The sequence below is a fragment of the Stegodyphus dumicola genome, chromosome 10, assembly GCF_044657685.1.
Source record: "Stegodyphus dumicola isolate Sdum_Otavi_A_Nest chromosome 10, ASM4465768v1".
Lineage (NCBI taxonomy): Eukaryota > Metazoa > Arthropoda > Arachnida > Araneae > Eresidae > Stegodyphus > Stegodyphus dumicola.
The window spans coordinates 117,058,376-117,084,000 of NC_140777.1; the positions used below are offsets into that span (position 1 = coordinate 117,058,376).

Below are 25,625 nucleotides of genomic sequence, written 5' to 3' on the forward strand. Positions count from 1 at the left end.
GGTCCTTAAGTTTTTTGGAACTGATTTTTGGTCCTTAAAAGTCCTTAATTTTGGCCAAAATCGGCAGTAGGTCCTTAATTTTAATCATCTGAAATTTCTGTTTGTTTTTACGACTGCCATTTTGGGTGTGAATTAGCATTTTGCAGGAATATTTTTGGCGATTCACTGACAAATATGGCTATTTTTTGAATGGGTTCATGAGTTATAATTTTTTCCTATTTGTAATATAAATAATGGTAGGATGCTCGAGTTTCTGAGCAAGAAGTGAAACAAAGGCATTTCAAAATTATTTCATTTTTTGTAATGAAGAGCTCTCAAACAACTTCTCCCTTTTGGGCATGTGAATTCTTTTATTAAACGGCTCTAAATTTGGCGATTATCAACATTTTGGCGATTTTAAGATCGGTTTCTATAAAAAAATTTTAATTTCGAGATCTGCGAATTTTTTGACGATTTTTTTTTTAGAACATTCTAACATTGATAATTTTCATTAAAATAATGGTAATATATTGGAATTATATTTAAGAAATAACATAAAAATAAATCATTTTTATTTTTCACTTGTCGTATAAAGTTCCATTTTGGCCACATATTATACAATTTTTTGAATCTGAAAATAAGCAAGGAATAATGCTATAAAGCACAGTTAACAAAACAGTTTTTAGCAAAAGCAAAATAGCTATGTAATTAATTAAAAATGTCTTTTTAATTTTTTATGGTAAGAATTTTTCCAATTTCTCAGAAAATGCATCAGTTTTCTCTATAAAATTAATTTCACACTTTTTTCCTCCAATTTTTTTAAAAAACATTTCTGGCTTTTTGCTGTTACAGAATTGGTAGGAGTAATTTTTCTTTAGGATTTTAGACATTGAAGCTTGGAAAGTTTAGAAAGATTTTAAGGCGAATTTATAGACCCATGATTCTAAAAGATTCCAGAAAAATGTGATAAAATGAAAAATGTCTCCATGGTAGTAACATGCAGTTTCTTACATTTTGGAGAACATCTGGAAGAACAATGAAAACATAATAGTTGAATGTTTTACTTCTGATTCTAGAATCCCTTTTTTAACATTTTTATCTTCCCTTTATTTTCTCTACTTTTCACTAGATATAGGCATGGAAAATATCAAAAGTACTTCTAATCTTATCATATGGAAAAGCATTATAAAAAGGATTTTTTTATTAATAAAGAAATTGAAAATTGACAATTCAAAAGATTCATCTAATACGTCTTAATGCATCATGCACAGAGCTGGCGCTAGGGATTTTGCCACCTGACACAGTCTCTGTGGATCCTAAATTTTGTTGCTTGTTGCCTTTCTAAATTCTGCTTCCAATGCCTGCTCTAAATTCTAAAAGTTTTGCCATTTCTAGATCTTGTTGTTCATTGTGTCCTTAAATTCTAAAAATTATGCCACAACAGCTCTGTGACTAGACTTTACCATATGTATTTCATATTTCTTCTGAATGTCCATATTATTAAATAAATAAAATTAGCAGCTTTTTCCATACATTCTAAATGCATTTAGTCTTTTAGAAGTCTTTAATTAAATCCCAAAAATTTCAAGTGAAAAGGAAACGTGTTGAAAAAAGAAACTAAATATGTAAAGAGAAAGAAAATTATTCTTCAAAGATATGTACAGTTATTATTATGTAAATTACCCAGTTATTTACAGTTTCAGCCTGTACTACAATTTCCCATTTCTATTTCCTCAACAGAATGCAAATCACTTAGTTTTTAAACGGAAGTTTTTGGAGTGTAAGACAAGTATGTTTCTGTCTTCCACTTGCTCCCTGCATTAGTTCTGTCAGCTCTGATAATTTGTAATTATTAGTCTTTCCATTACCGCTGCTGATATTTGAGATTATTATGACAATAGAGTTATTGAGCTGGATTATAGTTTTTGACCACTAGTCCATATTTTTAGTTTGAATTTGACTCTTCTTGTTTAATTATATCTCCACAAACTGTAATTGATTCTGTTAGCATAAGAACAGGCCTACATGTTCCAAGTTCTTTTTGAATAAGAAGCTTATTTAAAACTTTATTTAAATTTATTATCTGATTTATAGTTACTTTCAGACATAGTGATAATTTGTTTCACATGGGGGTCGAACTATTTAACTTTTACCAGATCAAGTAAACTCTCACAGGTAGTACATTTTGGAGAGGTTGCCAGTTAGGAGATAAAACACGCAGAAACTAATGAGAACATTATTTTGCATAGTGAGACAAATTTCTAATTGTTAGAAAACATGCTTAAGGAGAAGGAAATCGATATAAATTAGCCAAAATGTCTGAGCAAACCTTCAAATTAATAAGATGCATAATTATTTTGTTGAGTTTTATGTTTTGTAGCTTTTAATGTGTAATTATCCTAATATTGTTTAAAAATCAATGTCATAAATTGCATGTATTTTAAACTGTGGAATTTTATGAGATTGTTATATTAATAGGTTTTTTTTAACAAATATTATTTAAAAAAATTAATTTAATAGTGGCCTTGTAAATCCATAATGACTAAGGTTATCTAATACCTAATTTAATTATAACTAAAAGCATTCTCTTAAAAATTATCTGTCTATATTAAAGCAAGTTATTGCCTTTTGTTAACACGCTAAGCCCGGCACTGGAGTTTTCGTTTGGCTGGCGTCGATCCACAGGACCGACAGTATTGAAGTTAAAAAATAAGTATAGTCTCAATGAAAATGAGATCAAATGTAGTTTTAATTAAATTTATTGAAACATTCTAAGCAAAACTACGGCTTAGCTTTACACATATTACAATACAAAACAACTATTTTGGTAACATTTTTGGCTATCTTGCATCCAAAGAGTTTTCAATTGTCATCATAACATTTCGAGCAATACTTTCGGACTTTATATCCTTCCTTTTTCTATAATGTATGAATAATTTAAGTCTGCAACATTGCTGTCGGCTGATCGCTGCCGGCTGAACAGAAAGGGCAGCAAATTCGGCTCCGGGCTCAACGTGTTAAACCTTTACCGTGGTCACAAGGTAAAACGCAAAAATATAAAAATTCATATGAAACTTATTCTTTGCATCTAGTAAGACTTAATGCAAAACAACTTATCACCGCTAATGCTTTAGTGGCTTAATAGAACCTTAAAGTAACTGAGTTACAACCCTTGGAACTCTACACGAAGCTACGACACTAACAGCGTCAGACAGAGGTCAGCTAACTTTCAAAACTTGCTACTGTGCCTACATCAGGCCTTTCAGGTTTGTTCTGATCAGCAGGTCTCTCTATAGGCAAGCAGGAGCGGTGGCAACAGCCGGTCTTTTGTTGTGAATCATGCTGATTATGATTCTAATGCTTATTTTAACCTATGCTGCTTGACATAAAATCTGCTTACTATTTACCAAACCTCTAGACTGAGAAAGTATGTGACAAAAAGATATTTAAAAAAAAAAGAAAGAAAGAAAAAAAAGAAAAAAAGATAACTGTTAGTAGAACTTAACTAAAATGTCACTTATCTTCTTTCAAAAAGTCCAGTCATTATGAGTGTAAAATATTTAATGCTACTTGATAAATTTCATAAAATTAATTTTATTCTCAAGCATATTAATAATTATATTAATTATGTTTAATAGTAATGCATCCTACTCACGTTCAGGCATAGATATAATATTTTTAATTGAATTTATTCAGTTCCCAATTGCTCGTAGGTCCTTAATTTTTTCATTAATGGTCCTTAAAAGTACTTAATTTCCTTGTGCAGAAATGTGTACGAACCCTGTTAAACTGCTGTTAATAAAATCCACATTAACAAATATTTGGTGTAACTTTCATTCCTTCTCTGATATTGCTGAAACATTTAAAGAACAATGTTTATAGTTCAATTGGCATTTCATATTATTTTCCGATACTGTTTTTCATCATTTTTTTTATGGTAACTTTTTTTGGTCATAAATTTAAAGTCTTTAAAACATTTTTGTGGGGAAGGGGAAAAGAGATGATAATTATTTAAAAAATAGTTCTATAATTTCTTTTTACCTTAATTATTGCCTATTTTAAGATATTTAGCATAATATTTGAATAATTATTATAAAAAGTCTTCTGTTTTACGATCTCTGAAAAATTTAATCAGCTTAACTTGATGTGACTTTTAATTTGCTCTTTAAAGAAACTCTAAGTATTAAGTAGATTTCAAAATTTGAACTTTTTAGGCATATTTAATGCTGAAATTTATATCCTTTTTAAAAGGAATGTTGTTTTCTGGAAAATGTATAAATATGCTTTTTTAAGTGAAGTTAAATATTCAGCGACAAAAACTTTCTGAATGAATATCTTAATTTCGGGGACCAAAAAAAAAAAAAGGCATTTTTAAGATTATACGTGGATTGCTGATTTTGAAAAGTATTTGTATTAAATGTGATTTATTTTTTGTGTTATTTATGAAAACAAAAAATTTAGGTGATTTCAGGATGTAGCATAAATATTTGTAGATCAGTACAAACAATATCAGTTCCAAAACAATATAAATTTCTTCAAGTATTATATTTTAGAAAGTTTTCATGCAGAACTGGAGCTATGAAATTTGTTATTAAAAATATCTTCTTGATATTTTTGCCCTTCATATAAATAAATCTTTGTTTCTGCTTTTTTTTAAGCCATAATTTCGAGATTTCATAGTACAAAGATTTTGATAATAACTTTTAAACATTAGATCTGTTTTTTAGAGCAATAAATAGAACATTTAGGAGTTATTTAAGGGTTGAGACAGTGATAATATCAATGTCAAATTTTCATTTCACTTTTATTTTATATACATTCAAGTTATTCAGAAAGGAAATTTTAACCTGAAACTGTTTCTGTATATGAATTTTCAGTTGATCATGAATTTATTGATTTGAGTTTAAAATTTCTCACTTTCCTGTCCTTGAAACAATAGTAAACTTTATCTGAAGTAGGATTAAAAAGATTACTCTGTAATTGAAAGTTGGAATGGAAAGATGAGGAAGCACTAATTCGACTAAGGGTTATAGCATAGCTGTATACTTATCTTTTGACATATGCAAGGAGTCTAATGTTCTCAGTTGAGCTTCTAAACTGTATAACTGAACTGCAAATTTCATGCATTCCTTTTTTAATACTTAAGAATTTTCTCACATAATATTCAATTAAAAACTCTTTCTCGCCACATCTAGACTTAAAGCTCAGTAGCTTTTCCATAATTCTCTTTAGAGGGGGGTGATCTTCTAGTAATTTATAAGCTAATGAATTTGGTTTCATGCATTGAAATAAATAATCAAATTTATCCTCAGCCATAAGAGATTCATCATTATAAATTTTGGAAAACTGTTCCCCCAAACCTCATGTAGCCTTTAAAATCCCCATCGTATTTCTTTAATTCAGTTTTACATAATAGAACTTGAAGCTTTCTAGAATCACACAAATGTGAAACTTCACCATTTTCACATTTATCTAAAGACTGAAGTTGTTTTCTAATTTCATAGAATTTAAGAGCATACTCATCTGTCTTAATCACTTCCTCTTCAATTTCAGTTTCTGTTGCATTTTCTTTGACAAGCATATCTTAATACATCTTGCCATCCATAGACTTGAAATTTTTAAATTTTACAGTAAATGATTCAAAATGTGCCAAAAATTCACCTTTATCTTTAATTTTTGCAGCTTAACAGATCACTAAATATATTATATTCTTGGGTAAAAAGCAATCATAATATTCGCCATTCCATAATCTTAGTGTGTAGTTCAAATTAGAAATGAAACTAACATTGTACTTCAAATTAAGACTTGCATTTATTTAAAAATCCCAAAATGTGGCAAAATGGCCCTAAAATAATAAAATTCCACTTGCAGATAACCTAGCTAGAACAGGCTCACATCTTTATTCAACTGGCAAGAAGGAATTCAAAAGTAAAGCATAACATCTTGTTGCCATTCTACAAAAGATAAATTTAAGGCAATATCATTATTCATTTTCAACAGCATCTGCTTAGTTAAAGGAAAAGTCTTTTAGTGGTGAAATCAGTCAGTGTCCACTTTTGCGGATTGGCCTCTTTACCCATTGTCCTTTGTTACCAGCTGATCTAGTTCCACAGAGAAATTCCACCGAAACATTTGTTCAAAAAGATGAGTTTTATAGTTCTTATCACTTCCAGTCTGACAACAAGATTTTTGTATTTTTCATATGAACAAGAAAAAAAATTAAGTTGTTTGTAAAATAGAGAAAAAAATTAATAAGCTGATCTAAATTGTTTTACAAAGCGCCAAGAGAAAGAGTAGGGAGATAAAATTTAATTTCTTTTATATATGTTTCTCTCAAAGATTACTTTATGAATAATATTTTTCAAGTTAGAAAATTGGGTGTAAGTTTTCAGATATCAGATTTCAACTTGAATTAATGTATGCTAAATTGCAAATATAAAATATGTATTATAGTTGCAAATATAAAATATGTATTAATACATACATGAAAACAAAATAAAATTTGGAAATAATGCAATATTCAAAAATAATTAAACATTTGTTGTGGTCTCATTTAGTTAGTTTTTTTAGGTGCATTTATTTAATTTTATTTAGTTACATGCATAAAAGTAATTTTGTTAGATTATTTAAATATGGCAAAGAAATGAAATATATCTGTTTAAGGAAAGGGAGAGCATGGAGATCTTTCTAAATAAAACTGATCCACATTACACATGGGAAAAACCATGCAGCCAATTTATTCATTTGGGTTCGAATGTGAGTCAAACAAACAGTAATCTGTGGTCTTAGCCAGGAGGCCAAAACCCGATAAATTGTATTTGATAAAAATAATATTAATTTATGAACCAGATTTATAAAAGCAAAATAAGATGCTTATATTGGACACAACTAAATCTTAATATAATGCATTACTTGATATAACACTGATAAATTGAAGTGTAATAATACTGATAAATTCAGATACTAAATAGAACATGCATTAATTCTATGTAGAGAAAAATTTGTAACATATTTTGCTGGGAATGTTTGGCAACAAAATCCTTATTTTAAAATCATCACATATCTGATGTTTTGATTCTTACCTCAAAACAAATAATTCACAGATTTCAATAAAATTAATAACTTTCCTTTTCAAAATTATCTAGATCTTTTCAGTTATAAGACAACATGTGCTAACAGTATTCTTTAAACAAATAGATTGACCAGTGAGAAAATGCACTTTTGACAGCAGCTCATTTCAATGATGATGAAATCTTTGTAAACAAAAGAAATTTGCCACTTAAATTAATTTTGTCATTAACCAAAATTTGAAATAGAATGTTACATTATTAAAAGTGTTTTATTGACAATTCAGATTCTGAAAACAAGAACATTGTTTAAAAAAAAAAAAAAAAAGAAAAGAAAAGAAAAAAGAAACCATATATTTCATTTAACGGGTGCTAACTTCAGCACATACCCTTTTTAACAGAAAAATATTTGAAGCATATTATGCCATAATGGTTTGGTTTATTTGATTAAGGCAAAGCGCTCAAGGGCTATTTACCTAAGGAGAAAGGATGCCTTCATGGAGAACTTTATAAGGGAAACTGGCTTGTATACATGTTACACATGAGGAAACTCACAAAAACATCCATCCTGTCAGTCCGTTCACCAGAATTCGAACTCCGGACCGACCTACCAGTGTTCCACTGACTGTCTGCAATAATAAAAAAGATCAAAATCTCATGCTAGACAAAAAATCGTTGCTGGTATAATATGAAGGTGTTGCCATTTCAGTAGCATAGTGATTTTCGCGATATTGTTTATTTTATTTAACTTTGGCAAAGTACACGAGTTTCTTAATATAACGGCAGTTTGATCCAAATTCAAACCCCTGCGAACAGACTAACTGTATGGGCGTTTTCAAGGTTTTAGCCATATGTAAGAGACAGTTTCCCTCAGAAAGTCTTTTACAAAATTATACACCCTTAGGCGGATCACATTCGTATGCTTTGCCATAATCAAACCAAACCAAACCTAATCTCAAGCGAAGATTAGTAGTCAATACATGTCTTCGTAAAGGACTTTTTAATGAAATTGTCTCATATCCATGTTAAACATGGACAGCAAAATCCATGGAAACTGCCATGCAGCTGATTCATTCGCCGTGATTTAAACTGGCTTCAAACTACCAGTATTTAGTCATTTTACTTCTAGCTCACTGGTAGCCTTTTTACTTCCTTGTACGAAGTAAAAAGGAAGTATTGTAATCGCGAAAAGTTTCAGGCAGCATATTTCAATGAAAATATCCATTTTGACTGCTATCGAATGCAATTTAACGATGTTTTTGTGTGATATCTGTACGTAAGGACAGAAAAAAATGCTCTTTTCCTTCAAAAAAATTCTAAAACTGCTTTAAAATTAATTCTGAAGAGAATTTTTCATGGCATCTGTACGAACGTATGTACGTACGTGCGTACATATGTATCTCGCATAACTCAAAAACGAGTAGCCTCAGAACGTTGAAATTTTGTATATAGGACTGTTATAACATGTAGATGTGCACCTCATATTTTGGTTGCAATCGGCCGCACCAAACGTATATAAATATATTTATATATATATCCACTCTATTACCTGGCTCAGTGATCTGTTTCTTTACTCTTATATGTTTGTAAATTGTACATTTTTGGCTTTAAAAATGATTGAATTATGTTGTTTTTATCTTCTGGGTAAGGATTTTATGCCTTTAGTAAATCTGTGTGCAATATTTTTAGAATTATCAGCAATTTTAAAAAGATGTTTAATTGCCGCTAAACTTGTTTTTAATGGCAGCCATTGATGTTTACATTTGAAACAAGAGACTAGTGGATTTGTTGCCAATCTAGAGAAACTTAGCTTCGCAACAACAAAGATAACACATTCATTTATTATTGCCAATTAAATCATGCTTAATTCTTTCTGGAATTTTTTTGAGGAAATAAGCATTTCAGATTTACTTCGTAATTTTTAATATAGATATTTTGAGTTTTCATCTATTTTTCCCTTCTCGCAAAGTGAGAACTGAATGAAAAATACTCAATTAAATGAAAAATACTCAATCATCTGTGAAAAACTGTTTCTTTTTTGTTTTGTTTGCTTAATTTCTTTTATACATAGTTCTAGCTTTATTATAGTATTTGAATAGAACATGTGGCAACGATTAGATAATTCTTTAAATGATATACATTTTGCACATTCTGAGTTATAATATGAATGAAATATAATACTGTTAAGTAAACCTAGCACCAGAATGTCGCTATGGTAAACAAAGTGAATTTTAAAGAATGCATTTATTCTATTGTGGTTTATGCGCTGTCGGCGAAGTAGGTTTAATTCAATCTAATAAGTTTAAATAAAATGCAAGAAAAAATGTGTATAATTTAATATTCCATACAAGGAAGTCATGTGGTGTACACATCAGATTTTTTAGTATCTGTGTCAAAAATCTTTGCAAGATAATCATGAAGACACGATTATTAGAGATTTTTTAATGGATTAATTAAATTAGGACCTTAAAGATTAACTCTCTTACATATCACAGCTTTTGGATGGATATTAATTTATTTTATAATGAGAAAATATTCTTTTGACAATAATTTTTAGTGCACAGAATATCCTTCCATACACTGATTGTTTTTCTTAACTTACATTCCATTAATTTTGAGAAATTTTATACCCATAGATTTCTTTCCAACAAAGTTTCAAGAAATACGTATTGTTTCCCTAAATTTTAAAGCAAATATTTCTATGAACTCTTTTGGCATATTGATTTATTCGATTTAATTGAAGTTTTCAAATATAATATCCTCCCTTTGACATTCAAGAAGTTTTTACGCATAAGTTCATGTTTTTAGTGACACAAGCATATATACAAGTACAAAACTCAGGCATGTTGAAGTCATAGTTTTAACATTTCAGAATGCAATGAAGAAGGATATACCATTAAAAACACTTGAAATATGAGGAGAAAAAAAAAAAATGAAAAGCTAGTTGCAACATTTTACACTTTTCATGTTCTTGACAAATCAGAAATTGTAATCAAATTTTAGTATAAAATAGAATATTTACTTGTATAATGTATGATTTATTAAAAAGTAAGTCTTCCATTACAATTCTGATTTTTTCTGTTTCTAATTCAGTAATGTAAAATAATAATGAGCAAATCTATTTGACTTTCATTAGTTTAACTCACCACAAACCACAAGACTGTCTGACAAACGTTGTAAAAAAAAATTATCTTCATTCAGAAGCCTGCAGTCACACATATCTGGTATCTGACAATGATTCATCACTCGCAAGATTTTTTCATAAAGTGCTCTTTTCAAACATACTTCACATCCTGTTAAGAGCGTTGTGTCAACTGACAGCCATCTACAGAAATGTAGGGGAAAGAAGACCAAAGTGTATCATTTGAACATGTCATAAGCATTTATGGCCAAGTTTGGGCTTTGTGTATATATGTCTTAAACATTTTTGAGAAATTTCAATTTGTGTAAACATGTCTTAAGCAGTTTTAAAGGAAGCTCTGAAAACATTTAAACACATCTTAAGCAGTTAAAGAGTTGATCTAGGGCCATAGAAAGTAGGACAGGAAAAATTTAAATGTTCCACATCTTGATGTTTTTTTTTTTTTTTTTTTTTTTTTTTTTTTTGAAACAATCACATAATTTACTTGAACTTAGACTGAAATGAAAATAACTTGCAACTTTACCATGAGCAGATAAAAACTGAGATTCTTTCAAATTTGCAAGAAAAAAAGATCTGGAATTCTATCTATAATTAATAGAAGGAAAGAATTTTTTGGTGTTCCCAGCATTACAAGATAAAGTGTATTCTTTATTGCACTTAGGTAGAAGCTGCTTCCAATAATTGTAACTTATAATTATATCAATGGGTAAATTTAAAACATTTTTAGCTAAGAAATTAAAATCTTCCATTTCCATAAATTTCATGATGGTTACTCACATAAGCAAAATGGTAACTCACATAAGCAATTGCCCTACTTCTAAGTAAACTAACAGCTAAGAAAGTTCAAATACATTTTTTAAACTTGTAGTGGATGGCACTTGATGTTAATACAGTTTTTTCATATATTAAAGTCAATGCCTACTTATTTATTCCTGTTTATCGGAACTAAAGATATTCCGTTTTTTTTTAATATATTATAAGACTTACAAATAATGACCATTTATTAGGAATTCTCACGAGCTGTAAAAATTAATTTTATAACAACTTATAAATGACTGTGATAAATGGGATTGTAATATTTAACAAAAATAAGTGGCAACAGTAAAGATTTTTAAAGTGTATGGAATTAAAGAATTGTAGTTTTATAGAGTTGGATGAAGCGGATGTAATGTTCCATTATGTAGAGATAATTCTTCCCATATTTCTATGTTAATGTGATAGTATATGTATAAAATATTAAAAAAATGGTTCTTCCTTATTAAAATAAATAAATAGCACTGTAGATTATGCAGTAGTATATCTAGGACGAAAACTCTTAGCAGCAGGTCAAGCATATCACCTTGAATCCTGTAAAATCATGAATAGGAAGATGGAATATTAATTGAAGAATTTGTCTGCTCAAAATTCGCTGGAAAGGTTCCTTGCAATAATGAAGCATTACAAGAGATGTATAGAATGAGAAATTATAGACCACCATCAGCTTCATAAATTAGAAACGAAACATTGTTAATAATGTTAATAAAAAGTAACTAAAATAAAATTTTTCTTTGTTGACTAAAGTAGGAATTGGCTTTAAAAAAAAATTTTATATGACTTGTTTTATAATAAAACATTCCTAAACGTAATAGCTAGATGTTAAAAGATAATGATATATGTACTCCCATGCTTTTAACTCTTATAAAGCACTATTGTTATCTTGAAATATATCTAGAAAAAAGGCCAACCATTTGCTGACTTGTCAACTTAAAAGATTTTGTTACTACATCTTTCAGTTTTTGAGCTCTCATGGCATTCTTTAAAAGGTTTTACCATATCAAAAATTACTAATCTACAATATTCATTCTGCTTATTTAACAAAATCAGTCTGGTGTGTAGTAATTTAAATTGACAAACTCGACATTATTTTAGCTTAGTTGTCTAAAATTTTGTGATGTCATGTAATAATTTATGATGATGCAACAAAAAATGTTGATAAATATACACTGCTTGATATTGAAAATGCAACACCAAGTAGGAGTGGTCAAAAAGGGATGAAATTTGGAAAAAAGATAGAGACAGCAAGCAGCAATAAGTGATCTTTATTTCAAAATGATAGTCAGAATACAGAGCGAGAACGGTGTCGGCTCAGTAGGATGTAGGACCACCACGGACAGCGATGCACGAAGAAACACATCTAGGCATAGAGTCAATAAGAGTGTGGATGGTGTCCTGAGGGATGGTTTTCCATTCTCTTTTAACCATATGCCACAGTTCGTCTTCTGAACGAGGCAGGGGCAGAGTCTGCAAACGGTGTTCAATCACATCCCACACATGTTCGATTGGTGACAGGTCAGGAGAGTGCGGTGCCCAGGGAAGCATCTGTATACCTTGCAGAGCATCTTGGCAGATGCAAGCACTGTGTGGTCGGACGTTATCCTGCTGAAAAATTGCATTAGGCAGTATCTGAAGGTAGGGACTTGCCACCGGCCGCAGTACATTATCCAAGTATCATTGGGCCATCATAGTGCCCTGAATAGGTGACCTGGAATCGTATGCAATAGCGCCACGTTGTTGCGTGGTGGGATGTTCCACAGTTACTGCCGAATTAGGTCTGTCGACACCGCACACGTATGCGGCGACTGTCACTGGATAAACAGAAGCATGACTCATCTGAGAACACGACGTTTCATCATTCTGTCATCCACATCGCTCCAGTCCGGCACCATTCTAAATGTTGGCGTCTATGCTGTGGGGTCAATGGCAGTCTTCTTAACGGACGCCGTGAGTGCAGGCCATGTTCAACCAATCGACGGGAAATGGTTCTGGTCGACACGGGAACATTTAGGATATCTTGCACATGCTGCAGAATCGTGGGACCTCCACAGCTTGTCGGCGGATGTGTCGATCCACGCGTGCTGATATCACTCTTGCTGCACTTGCACCACTACTTGTTCCCACATTTTTCTTGTTCCAACCATGTTCGCCATAGCCGACGCACCCTGCTCGCATCCATGTGGGTATTAGCTGTGATTTGACGTAAGGACCAACCTGCCCTTCTCAGTCCGATCACCACACCCCTCGTAAAATCGTCTATCTGCTGGAAGTGCCTTCGTTGACGGCGGCCTGGCATTCTCTCCTACTACACATATCCTCCGGGACAAAAACCAGTTTTCTTCGATAATTCGTCTGGCAGAAATAATGACACGAATATTGCCCATTCTGCACGTTCCTTCCCTTATATCTTACTTCGCTTGCGTCGGAGAGCTGCATCATCATTCGCATAACTCAGTGACGTGCGTCTACTCTAAAATTTGCATAAATTTCTGACCACTCCTTCTTGGTGTTGCATTTTCAATGTCGAGCAGTGTAATATGGTTGACATCATTTAAATATAGAATAAATGGCATAGTTTTTAATATCAAATGGAATTTTCTCTTGGGAAATGTGTCTAATATTTCAACAAGTGTTTTAATAAATCTTGAGAAGTCATCTTGCTGTGCTAACATTTGAGACTGAAAATCTAGAGGCAAAATCTAGATTTTTGTTAAACTTCTTAATGATTTTTATTATTTAACAATAACAATATGTGTTACTTGTCCTCTTAAATTATTTTTGCTTTTTTCAATTGAAAAACATTTCTGCATGCTGTAGCTCTAGAATTTGCTAAATTGATAAGTTAAACATATGTAATTGTTAATTTACATAATGCAACTCATTTAATTTTCTACCATATTATAAAAAAGTAAGGAAAATCAATCTTTTTGTATTATTATTTATTATGTGTTACAGAATACTCTTCTGGTCTGATACTTATCTAGTTTGCCTATGCTAATATTATGTTGCCATTAAATTTTTCTAGGCTTCTTTAGTTATATGATTTGATACTTACTATATATTTTGTAAGCCCTCACTAACTCATAAAAAAAAGAAGCATGAATTAATGAGATTACCCTCTTTCTTTGTTGTAATTATTAAATTCAATACTGACTATGAAAATGTCCTTGTTATTTTAATAATAAATTCAGTGCTGACAATAAAAAAAAAATTCTTATTCAACTGTGAAATCTTTTTGTGTAAAATATTTATTAGATATGAATGCCATACAGAAAAGCAAGTAAGCTTTGTACCATCAGCTTTTTGATAATAAAGTATAAAAAGAACCATTAAAAGCATGCATGAGATATGTTTACTAACCATTGAGATTTGCTGACCATGCTCTGACTTCTTATAACTTATAACTATCGTATGTATAAAAAAAAAACTATTTAAAATCTTGCCTTTTAAATGTAAGTATATAGAACTGAATAGTATAGTGGTCTCGGCTTGATAATCATTTTATTTATTTGTTTAGTTATGTTAGAAGCTTCTGCAGACAACATTCTTCAACAAGATTTTATGAAAGCTCTGAAAGCAGGAGTAAAAGAAACCCAGCGTATCATTCAAGTTATTAAAGAACTTCAACAAAATTATGGTAAACCTAAAAGAATTTTTGAAAATTTACCAGAGCCTTCAGCTGAAGTTATGGAATCTGCTAAACTGTAAGCTTAATTCTTCCTGTTTCTTGATACCAGTCTTAAATTTATTATTTTAAAAATTCTTTTCACTTTAACTGTGTTTAATTCTTTTTTCCCAGCCTTTGTGAAACTAAAATTACTGAAGTTCTAACAGATGCAAATTTTGATAAGGTATAATTATTTCTATTTATTTTATTTAAGTTTTTATTATACATAATTAATAAAGTGTTTTAGAGTGTGATAGTCAGTTGTATTCTTCTAATTATTATTATATTTAAATTTAGCAATAAGTTTTCTTAATGCAAAATTCAAAGAAATTTATTTTAGTGTGATAAAATTATAGATTCATTTGTGACACAATAATTTATAGTATTTCTAAACTGTTTATGTTAGCTTGCCTATTGATGTTACAACAAAAATGTTAAAAATTATGCAAGTTTTAATTCTATATTGAACAAATGTTGACATTATAGCATTTGTATTATGTAAGAAATTTGTTTTTGGTTTATCTATGTTTTGCAAATTAATTTTTTAATTTAAAGAAATAACTAGGTCATACTTGGGGCTAAAAATTCTAATAGTATTATTCTGAAATGAATTAAATGTGAAAATGTTAAAGCCAGTAAATTGAAATGCAGGAAATTAGCTAAGCTGAGGCTTTAATAACTATATTTTGACAAATTTATGCATTTGGTCAAGCCATTTTAAACTTAACAAAAGTGTAGTGAATCCTCTTTTTCACATGCCTCTGTTATTTCTAAAAAATATTTCTAAAAATTTACCAATATTTCTAAAAATTAAAAAAATATTTATAGTGAAAATATTGTTCTTCAAAAAAGACCACTCTAACCTGCTCAAAGCCAGTAAATATATTTAATGGTGACTGCAAAAATACTTGAATTTCAGAATCAATTTATAATATTTCAAATGTTATATCCATTTCCTGTGGATGATCGAGTCATAATTTCAAGTTGTTTCGGATCAGGTTAGGAGAGCATTAGATTGACAATCAAAACTTCAAGATTTCGCAGAACACAGAAATAACATTTATTAACGATAAAAACTTGAAGATATAATGTATTACTTCCGCCTATAGCTGCCCTGAGAACATAATCAAGCATCAAACAATATAAGGCATGTGTCATTCATTATGTTCAAGCATCAAGTAGAATATTTTTTGTTCGGTGTGCAGCAAGAGCACCATCTATCTCCCAAATGATCTGCCCTGATGAACATTGGTTCATTACAACATTATTATAAAGATCTTCAATTTTAGATTTAAACAAGTTTCCCAAACGTTCAGCAATATATCATATAAAATAACAATGCATAATGGCAAATTTAAATTGAATAACAGCATTAATTTTAGCACAAAAATTTACAAATAAAACATACTTACAATCTCTAGAGTGAAAACAAAGTAACAAAACTAATGAAACTGCTAAATTACCATAATCCACAACTGTTAATCCATTCGCTGAATCTGAAACATATTACTGAATTAATAATAGTAAAGACACAAATTATGAATATACAATTATTATTATTATTATTTTCGCCCAATACAATTTTTAGTTTCACAACATGAACTTTTCCATCAGCACCAGGATATAATTCAATTACTCGTCCAAGTCGCCACTTTAATGGAGGCAAATTTTCGTCCTTTATTAAGACTAAGTCATCGAGGGCTAAATTTGGTTTATCCCTCAACCATTTGGTACGCCCTTGTAACTGTGAAAGATAATCTCTAGACCAACATTTCCAAAAGCTCTGGAAAATTTGCTGTGTCAATTTCCATCTTTCAGCAGGGGTTAGCTTATTATTTATAAGATCGGGTTCAGGAACTGCTGTTAATGTAGTCCCAATTAGGAAATGTCCAGGTGTTAAAAAATTAAAATCGTCAGGGACAGATGAGATGGAAACTATTGGCCTGGAATTCAAACACGCCTCGATTTGTGTAATTAAGGTGTAAAATTCTTCGTATGTTAGAAGCTGTGTCCCAATAGTTCGCTTTAAGTGAATCTTCATTTGCTTCACACCAGCCTCCCAGAGGCCTCCAAAGTGAGGTGCAGCAGGAGGGTTGAAGATCCATTGAATATTTTCACTGCTCAGGTAGTTTTGAAATGCTTCCTCAGAGGAAAGTGTAGCTATGTCTCTTCTTAATTCTCGATCAGCCCCAACAAAGTTGATTTCTCTATCTGAAAAGATTTTTCTTGGGTTTTCCTCTGCGCGACACGAATCTTTTCAGAGATGCTAGGAATGCTTCAGTTGTTAAATCACTAACTACTTCTAGGTGAATGGCCTTTGTGGTGAAGCATATGTAAAGGCAAACATAACATTTATACCTTGCTCCCCCTTTTCCTTTTTCAGCTTTTATTAAGAAGTGTCCTGCAAAATCCAGTCCTGTATTCAAGAATATCTATCGGGCAATATGCGAGAAGCTGGTAGATTGCCTATTATCTGACTGGATGTGCTTGTTTGATTTTCAAACATTTTATACATTTCCAAATTATTTTTCTTCCAATTTCTCGGCCATTAATGATCCAATATTTCTGTCGCTGAGCAGATAATGTTAATGTGGCTCCTCCATGAAAGTTCACTTCGTGAAAGTGTCTGGCTACCAATTCAATAACCTGGGGACTTTTGGGAAGAATGATTGGATACTTTGTGTTTTCTGAAAGATTCGAGTTACAGAGTCTACCACCGACTCTTAGGATTTCTTCTCTATCAAGGAAAGGATTTAATTTCGGGATTTTACTGATAAGATTCAATTTCTTCCCTGCTTTCAAAAGTATAATTTCTTCTCTAAATTCATAATTTGTATGATTTTGAAAATGAAATTGCTTGCCTTATCCAGTTCTTGAATTGTTAAAAAAACCCTTGAGTTTTAAAGATGTGGGTTTAATATTGTTGCAGAATCTAAACACCATGCAGTTACGCATTTCAATTTTTTCCAGGATGAAAACCTGGATGTCAATTCAAATTCAGTCTCTTGGCTAATAACAGAGCATACAGTAGTTTGACACTGTTCTACGTGTACTTCTTCTACCATAGGCTCAATCAAAAGATGATGAAGGTAGATTTTTCTCTTTCATCTACACTGATCCATTGAACCAAAGTTTATTTCCTACTAGATCAGAAGCTCTTAATCCACTTGAAACTATGTCAGCCGGACTTTCGTTTCCCTTACAGTATTTCCATTGCAAAGGTGATACAAGTTCTTGTATTTCAAGTACACGATTAGCAACAAAGGGATAAGTGGTACCCCTGATCCAGTGAAGAATGATTTTAGAGTCGCTAAAACAAAATGCATTATCTTCTTGGATATCAAACAATTTCTTAAATATCTAACTATTCTTGCGGCAATAATGGCTCCCATAAGTTCTAAACGAGGAAAGGTTAAATTTTTAAGTGGAAATACACGGCTCTTTGAAAGCACAAAAGATGCACAGCAAGAATCAGGATCACGAAAAAAAGCAACAGCTCCATATCCCTTGAGGCTGGCATCACAAAAGACATAAAGCTCTATTTTGTCAAAATTTACATATTTATCATTTAATATATATTTTCTAGGAATACACAAGTTGAGAATAACTTCAATTTCAAAGTACCAAGTTTAAAATTTTTCGCTCAAATTTACTAACGTTATCACATAAATTTTTCTGCTTTATGTGATAATGTTTGACCATGGCTAGTTTTGTAACATTAAACTGTAGAAAAAAAATGTACTTCAGAATAACAATAAAATTTAGCTACTTTAATGTAAATATAATTAGAAACATAAATTCTTACTTTCACAGTCCTTTTTAATTAGAGAAAAAGTCATTACCAGTTGATTATCTATCTGCATGTGTTATGCTAAAATTCATGTATGAACTTTTTCTAATGTTTCTGAAAATTATTTAATCCACGCTGTATTCCTAATCTCTAATCTCAGCATCTGTAGGAATTTCGGATTTCATCTTCATCCTCTTCAGAGAGTTTACCATATGATGTGCTTTGTTTCAAGAAATTGTTGGTAGATATTATCTGGTTTTAATGGTAGAACTTGAATTTTTCATTAGTATCCACCCATGCATTAAATTAATCACAAGTCATGTTAGTTGGAGACATTGCCTTTGTTTTCCTCTATTTCATTATTAAAAGTTTGGGTACTATCGGATTATCTGCTCAACTTAGTCAAGAATCACCAAGCAAAGCACAATGTTGCCAAAATAGGCAGCTCAGAATTTTATGAAAATGTATTTATCTGAGGACTACTTCGCAACTCTTGACCCACTAATGGTTTTTGCATACAATGCCGCCATCTGTCTTTGTCGTGATAATATTACTTTGCATGGTTTTGAAATTTGAGGATCATGGTTGTGGTTTCTGTTGGTTTTGATTAATGTATGGAGTACCTCCCCTCATGAAAAATCATAATGCCACTGTATGCTTGCTGAGGAAAAAGAAAGTATTGTATTTTTTCAGAAATATGGCAATTTGCCTACTAGTAGAGACTGTGGGATTGCTCACTCCATTAAGTTAATTTGTGCAATTCTCTAACATTTTTACTTCCTTCTATGAAGTAAAGGAAGTATTGTAATTGCAAAAAATTTTGAGTATCAACAAAAATATCCATTTTGACTGCTATCAAATGCAATTTAACGATGTTTTCGAGTGACATCTGTATGTAAGAACAGACTAAAGGACTCTTTTTCCCAAACTGGATTCGGAAGAGAATTTTTGTGTGCGTCTGTACGTATGTATCTCATATAACTCAAAAATGAGTAGCCTCAGAATGTGTAGTTGTGCACCTCCTTTTATGGTTAAAATCAGCCACACCAAAATATATATTATGTATACCGCTGTGTTACTCGGTTCAGTGAGTTCAGTTCTTTATTCTTATATGTTGGTAAATTGTCCATTTTTTGCTTTAAAAATGTTTGAATTATGTTATTCCTATGTTCTGCTTAATTTTTTTATGCCTTTAGTTAATCTGCATGCAAAAGTTGTGGAATTATTAACAATTTAAAGGTTGTTTTAAGTGCGGCTAAACCTAATAGAGCAGCTATATTTGTTTACATTTGAAACTTAGCAGAATAGTGAATTAAGTCAGTTTCTGTACCTTCAGTGTCTTTTTGCCAAGTGGGACCAAAAGTAAACTTTCAGTTTTGTGCACCGAAAAATGTGCCTCTTTGTCTACTGGCTGAATTGCTTGTTTTTGTGCAGAAACTAATTTTAATTATAAAAACTTTTTTAATTGTTTTAACTGCATTTGGTGTTGTATGTTTTTCTATATTTTTCAATTTTTAATGAAGGTATTTTGAGTTTTTATGTATTTTTGCCTTGGTGTGAAGTGAGAACTGAATTAATTGAATGAGAAATACATCTATAATTAAATTCGCAGAAATAAATTGAAATGAAATGCAGTAAAAAATGTGCAGAATTTAATATGTCGTACAAGGAAGTCATGTTCACATGCAATTTTTTTTTTTTTTTTTTTTTTTTTTTTAAGTTAAAACAGGTCAATGTATATATAAAGACCAATGCCAAGAATTCTGCACTTTTGTGATGTTTCTTTAAGCAGATCACTGTGGACAGAAGACTGACAAAATAGAAAAATAAGCGCCTTATTATGGATGTTTGTTGCATTTTTAATTTAGAACCTATTTTATGAAATGTTCTATGTGCTGCCATTTTTTTAAATGGCTTCTGAGTTTTATACATTATACTGGTGAAAAAGTAATCATGAATGATTGGCCACTTTGCTGTAGGATTAGGCGTGTAATGCAAGAGTATCAAAAATTGTCTTCCTTAAAATGGTTCTTCATTGTCTTTTCTGAGATGCAGTTACAAGACATGTTCAGCAAATGCAAAGCATTAGGAAAGTTTTTTTTTTTTTTTTTTTTTTTTTTTTTTTTTCATTTGCACTTATTCTATATAAAGAATTCTAATATTCATCTTATGACAAAAATATCCTAAAATAACACATATCACATGATCATCATAGGACTGTGGTATCTGCTGATAAATTAACAACTTATATATACTTAAGAAAGACTTTGTGTTATTGTGCCATTGTCAGTAAGAAGAAAGATATCATTCTTGAGCTCATTGTTCTATTTCAAAAACCATTCATTAAAAATTACTGATAAGCATTGAGGATTTTTTGTTTCTTGATTACTAATAGCTTTCTTTTTTTACCACCGATTGCTGCATAAAATGGTCACGTGATCTTTGGATATTTTTACAGCCTTCTGAACTTTCTGTTTTAAATAAATATGTTTGTTGAAGTTCTGCACAGTACTATACACCTCATTTGTGTATATCATAAATGTTTTCAGGAGAGTACTTTGTAGACAATTTAGGCCATTCATTTGACAATCATTTTCCTGCATTAAGTTAGAGTAAGTTAGGTTATTCGAATATGGCAAAACCATGAGAGCTGTTTGCATAAGAGAAGGAATGCCTTTCATGGAGGATTTTCTGATGGAAACGGGCTAGTATTCATGTTACACATGAAGAAAACCATGAAAACTAACCATACAGCCAGCCCAGTGTTTGGGTTTGAATCCAATCCAGGTCAAACTACCAGTTTCAGCAGTCTTAACCACTGGTAGGCCCCCTGCAACTGGTAAATTAACAATATTTTAACTACAGTTGGAAAATTAACACCAAAGTCTGCCAGGAGATGCTGTGCCACTGTTATCCTATGACAAACCATTCCGATGCATAAAATGTGCACACCATCCTGCTATTCTTGGGAAGTTGTGGCTTAGCTTCATCTGACTAGCTTCTTCATGAGCTTGGAAGCATATCAAATCACCAGTTACAGCATAACTAGAACTTCTCATTCACATATGATGAAACATTATTTTCAAACTGTGGATGCTTAACTGCTTTTCCATGAAACATCTTCCTTTTGCTGCTTCTTCCTTGAATTTCATTCTTGTTTTCTTTACTGTTGTACATTGGATTAATGATGTGCTGCTACTCAATTCCTATATTCTTCTGATAATCTGATAACTTTCAGTTTAAAATGCGCATCTAAACTAAATTGTTTCCCCAACATTTTCCTTCAAAGGACCTTCAAGCACAATTAAACTTGTGCAATTCTACGTAACATTCTCTCAACAGGAATAGATTTTGCACTTAATCGTTAACCACTTCACCATCATACAAAGCTCAAATATTTGCTTCTTTTCTTCTTCCCCCCTCCCTCCAAAGATAAATTTTTCACTTCAGAAGCAGGTCTTAGAGATGCTTAAAATCAGGGGGCGACCGGACACTTGCGATACCATGACTAAATATTTTAAATTCATTGCAAGTACTTGTCATACGTATGTACTTTACACAATTTGTCATATGTAAATACTTAGTGAATATGAAACAAAAATATTATTAATCATTGAGGGTTTTTTTTTTTTTTTTTTTTTTTTTTTTTTGTGGGTTTGACAATTTGAAAATACATGGGCAGCCAATGTCCTAGGAACGTTCTTTCCCCTTTTCACCATTTATCAAGACCTGTTTAGAAATTTGTAGCAAATAAATTTGAACCATCTTACCATACTCCAGGAGGTTAATGAACATACATCACCCTACCCAGGGGGAAAAATTCTTTTGTATTCCCTAGTCTGTTATCTGAAAATTAACAAAGATGATCCTCTAAAGGCACACTTTCAAACAAGCAGTAGTTTGCGTTGCAATGCCAGCTGAAAAGGAGCAGAAGTGCATTCCTTTTTCTCATCTTTTTAAGTGAACTTTACTTTTTATGATCTTGCTGCAACTTCACTATAGAGAAAGGGTGACTGATAATGCCATAAATCTCTTCTTTTATTTTCCCTGCATACTGGGGATTGGAAAACACAATGCAACTTTTCTTTCTGCGGGGGTTGGAGGGGGATGTCGGGATTTGATGAATAAGCAAAATCGAAACTGATCAGCCAGAGCATTTCATAAGTGAAATAAATGCTTATTTTGCTCTTAAAAGAAACAGCATATTAAACTTTTTACAGTTTCCATTCTTGTTTGCACATGTTACTTATTTTTTACATAAAATATAACAAACTTTTAAGAAATAAAGCTTACGCAATGCTTATCAAGGAACGCTCGAAGTAACGACGTTTTTAGTTCGACTCATTGTTGCCGCATGGCGAATCTTAATAGCTATTCAAAATATTACATCATGCTGCCACTTAGTAAGTCTTAATAATTATATAGAAACATTAAATTATGTTCCACTACAGATCTGCCATCATGGATGTGCATTAAAGAGGGTTCAGTGCATTTGCAAAAGGGGAAGTAGAACTATACATAAAACATAAAAAAATACTAATGTAAATATTTCTTAAAAGTCACATGACTGATATCTATATGTGTTTCAAAATTGGCTGTAATATATTTTTGAAAACAGGTTAGCAGAGATCAAGCCCTTGATGTAATCAGGCAAGAAGCTGTAGAAAAAGTCGTAGGTGCGTATAAATTTTTAATTGTATAGTTACCTACTGCATTGGTTCAAGTATAAAGTATCTTTACATATATGAGTTTAACTCATTGAAATTGTTCTGCCAAAATAAATAATTAAAAACCTGAAAGCTTTCAGATTTTATATTACACCCAAAGAGACTTTTTTTTAACATTACATGTGTTACCTTATTTATTAAATATCATGTTCTTTGCACTTAAACCATAAAATTCAATTCATCTGCAATACAGTCAAAAGTCGTTAATTCAGACACCCATAATCCGGAATGATCTATAATCTGGACCTCAAAGCTACAAACGTTCTGCGCATACGTTGACGCATGCGCATAGGCGTTTATGTGCGTGCGTAAGACCTTTACGGCTGCGAATATGTTTGTGTGCATGCTCATAAAATGTTTACGCATGCGCGTTTAATGTATAACGGACGGTGTAAGCTAAGCTAAAATTATCTAATTCAGTTAATGTTGCAGATTGCATTGTTCCTTAATCTTCGAATTGGATCCTACTTATTATTTTTTGCACAGGGGTGTTTGTGCTCCGGGGAAACCCCAGAATTCCGGGGATTTTGAACTTCTATACCCGGAAATTCCAGGGATCGTCGTTCAAAAGGAAGTAAGAATAATGATGAATTATTTATTTTGATCTGGGTAATTTTGTTTGCTTTGAAAGCAGAAAACGGAAGGTCAGTGTGTGGTGAAAACTTTTCCTTTCTTTCTCCAAAGGCAGTGATAATGCGTGAAAAGGGGGAAAAAACTTTTTGGTTCTTTCCTTATTGCGAGTTATGACTCATTCCCCCGGTTCTCGAACATTCTCTTCTGGATTCTTTTCGGTAAGTAGGCGCGGCAAAAAAAAATGGGAAAGACTTCGTCCGAGCAGATGTGCGATGACGTGACTCTGGGTTCAAAGGTCTTATCTCTCCTGGCATGGCGCCAATAAGTAGAGAAGGGGGATTTTTTTGCCGTATTAGCTATTTGTCATTGATCGCTTGTTAACTTTTTTTTCTCCGCTGTGTAAAATTTTCGTTTCATTTATTGATGCACATGTAAATTTTTCGTTTTGTTTATTGAAATATTTTTTGATTTATGTACGCAAGAGAATTTCACTATGAAATTTCTCGATATAAATAGTGATATTATACAATTAGAAGAAGGTGTCCGAAATACATTTAGGTGGAATTGGATTGAACGGAGAGATGGTAATGGGGATACCATCGGCAAATGGTGCAAGAAAATAAATGTTGCTGGACAAGCATATTGTGTTTTTTGTAACTCACTGCTGAAGTATGGTGGGGAAGGATTCAAGGCTTTCACAAATCATTCTAAAACTTTGACGCACTTAAAATATTCAAAGTGCATTAGACATTCAATGACTTTAAGTAATTATGCTAATTAAAAAAATACTGATGACTTACTGGAGACTGATGCTCGGCCATTTGATATAGTGACAAGAAAAGCACGCCAAGAGGTATTAATAACTTCGTTTATCGCCGAGAATTCTCTTTCTTTCAATGTAGCTCCCAAATTATTGAACTCTGCAAACAGTTGAGCCACGATCAGACGGCACTAAACTCGTTGGAAATGTCCAGGACTACTGCATGTTATAAGATGAAATATGGGCTCGCAAAAACTATTAAGGAAAATATCATTAAAACTTTAAAGGAGACTCCATTTTCTCTAAATTTGGATGAAAGTACTAGCAATGCTCAAGAAAGTATACTGGCAATATTGGTGCAGTTTTATGACAACAATCAAAATGAAGTTGTAGTTCATCATTTTGCATCTCTAAAGATGGAACCTTGCAATTCAGAAGCTGTTTTTAAAGCAGCTTGAAGATAATAATAGTCCATGGGCAAACTTAATTAGTGTATTAATGGACTCATGTAACACCATGCGTGGAAAAAAAAAAGGGTGTAGAAACCAGACTACGATCAAACAAAGCACCCCACTTATTAGATATTGATGGTGACACATGTCATACAGCTAATAACTGTGCAAAAAAATTTGCTTCGTGTTTTGATAGGTACTTAGAAGATTTGTTTGATGACATCTATTTTGATATGAAAAGCTGCAGTTAAAGAGAAAATTTTTTTCAAAATTTGTGAATCCCTTGCCATTAAAAAACTTACGCCCTTGAAGAGACCAGACCATAGGTGGGTGTACATTGTATGTGTTTTAGAAAGAATCAAAGATCTGTGTGATGCTCTTATTGCATTTTATTTTCACTACTTGGATAAAACTGATAAAGGGGATTATTTTTCTTATGTTGAAACTGTATACAATAAAAGAAATATTTCTGCAGCTCAAAAAAAAATTGTTGAAGGGCTGTATTCTTGCTTGCCTTCCCAACAACTCACAAAGCTCGGAAAAAAAGAATACTAAATGGGTTATTTGTTATGCAAAACAAAACTTTATTGCATATGGCATTATATTCAGCAGTATTACCAGAGTTCAACACATATATTAAATTATTTGAAACAAA

At 31.6% G+C, this 25,625-nt stretch overlaps 1 protein-coding gene across 3 annotated transcripts in view; it reads left to right on the plus strand.

Moving 5' to 3' along the window:
- PNPase (polyribonucleotide nucleotidyltransferase 1) overlaps positions 1 to 25,625 on the plus strand; it is a 136,641-nt gene that overhangs the window by 37,661 nt on the left and 73,355 nt on the right. For all 3 annotated transcript variants that reach the window (XM_085825425.1, XM_085825426.1, XM_085825427.1), the window contains exons 7-9: positions 14,519 to 14,705; positions 14,801 to 14,852; positions 23,077 to 23,134. In XM_085825425.1, coding sequence (XP_085681551.1) covers positions 14,519 to 14,705; positions 14,801 to 14,852; positions 23,077 to 23,134 — 297 coding nt within the window. The remainder of the gene's footprint in view (positions 1 to 14,518; positions 14,706 to 14,800; positions 14,853 to 23,076; positions 23,135 to 25,625) is intronic.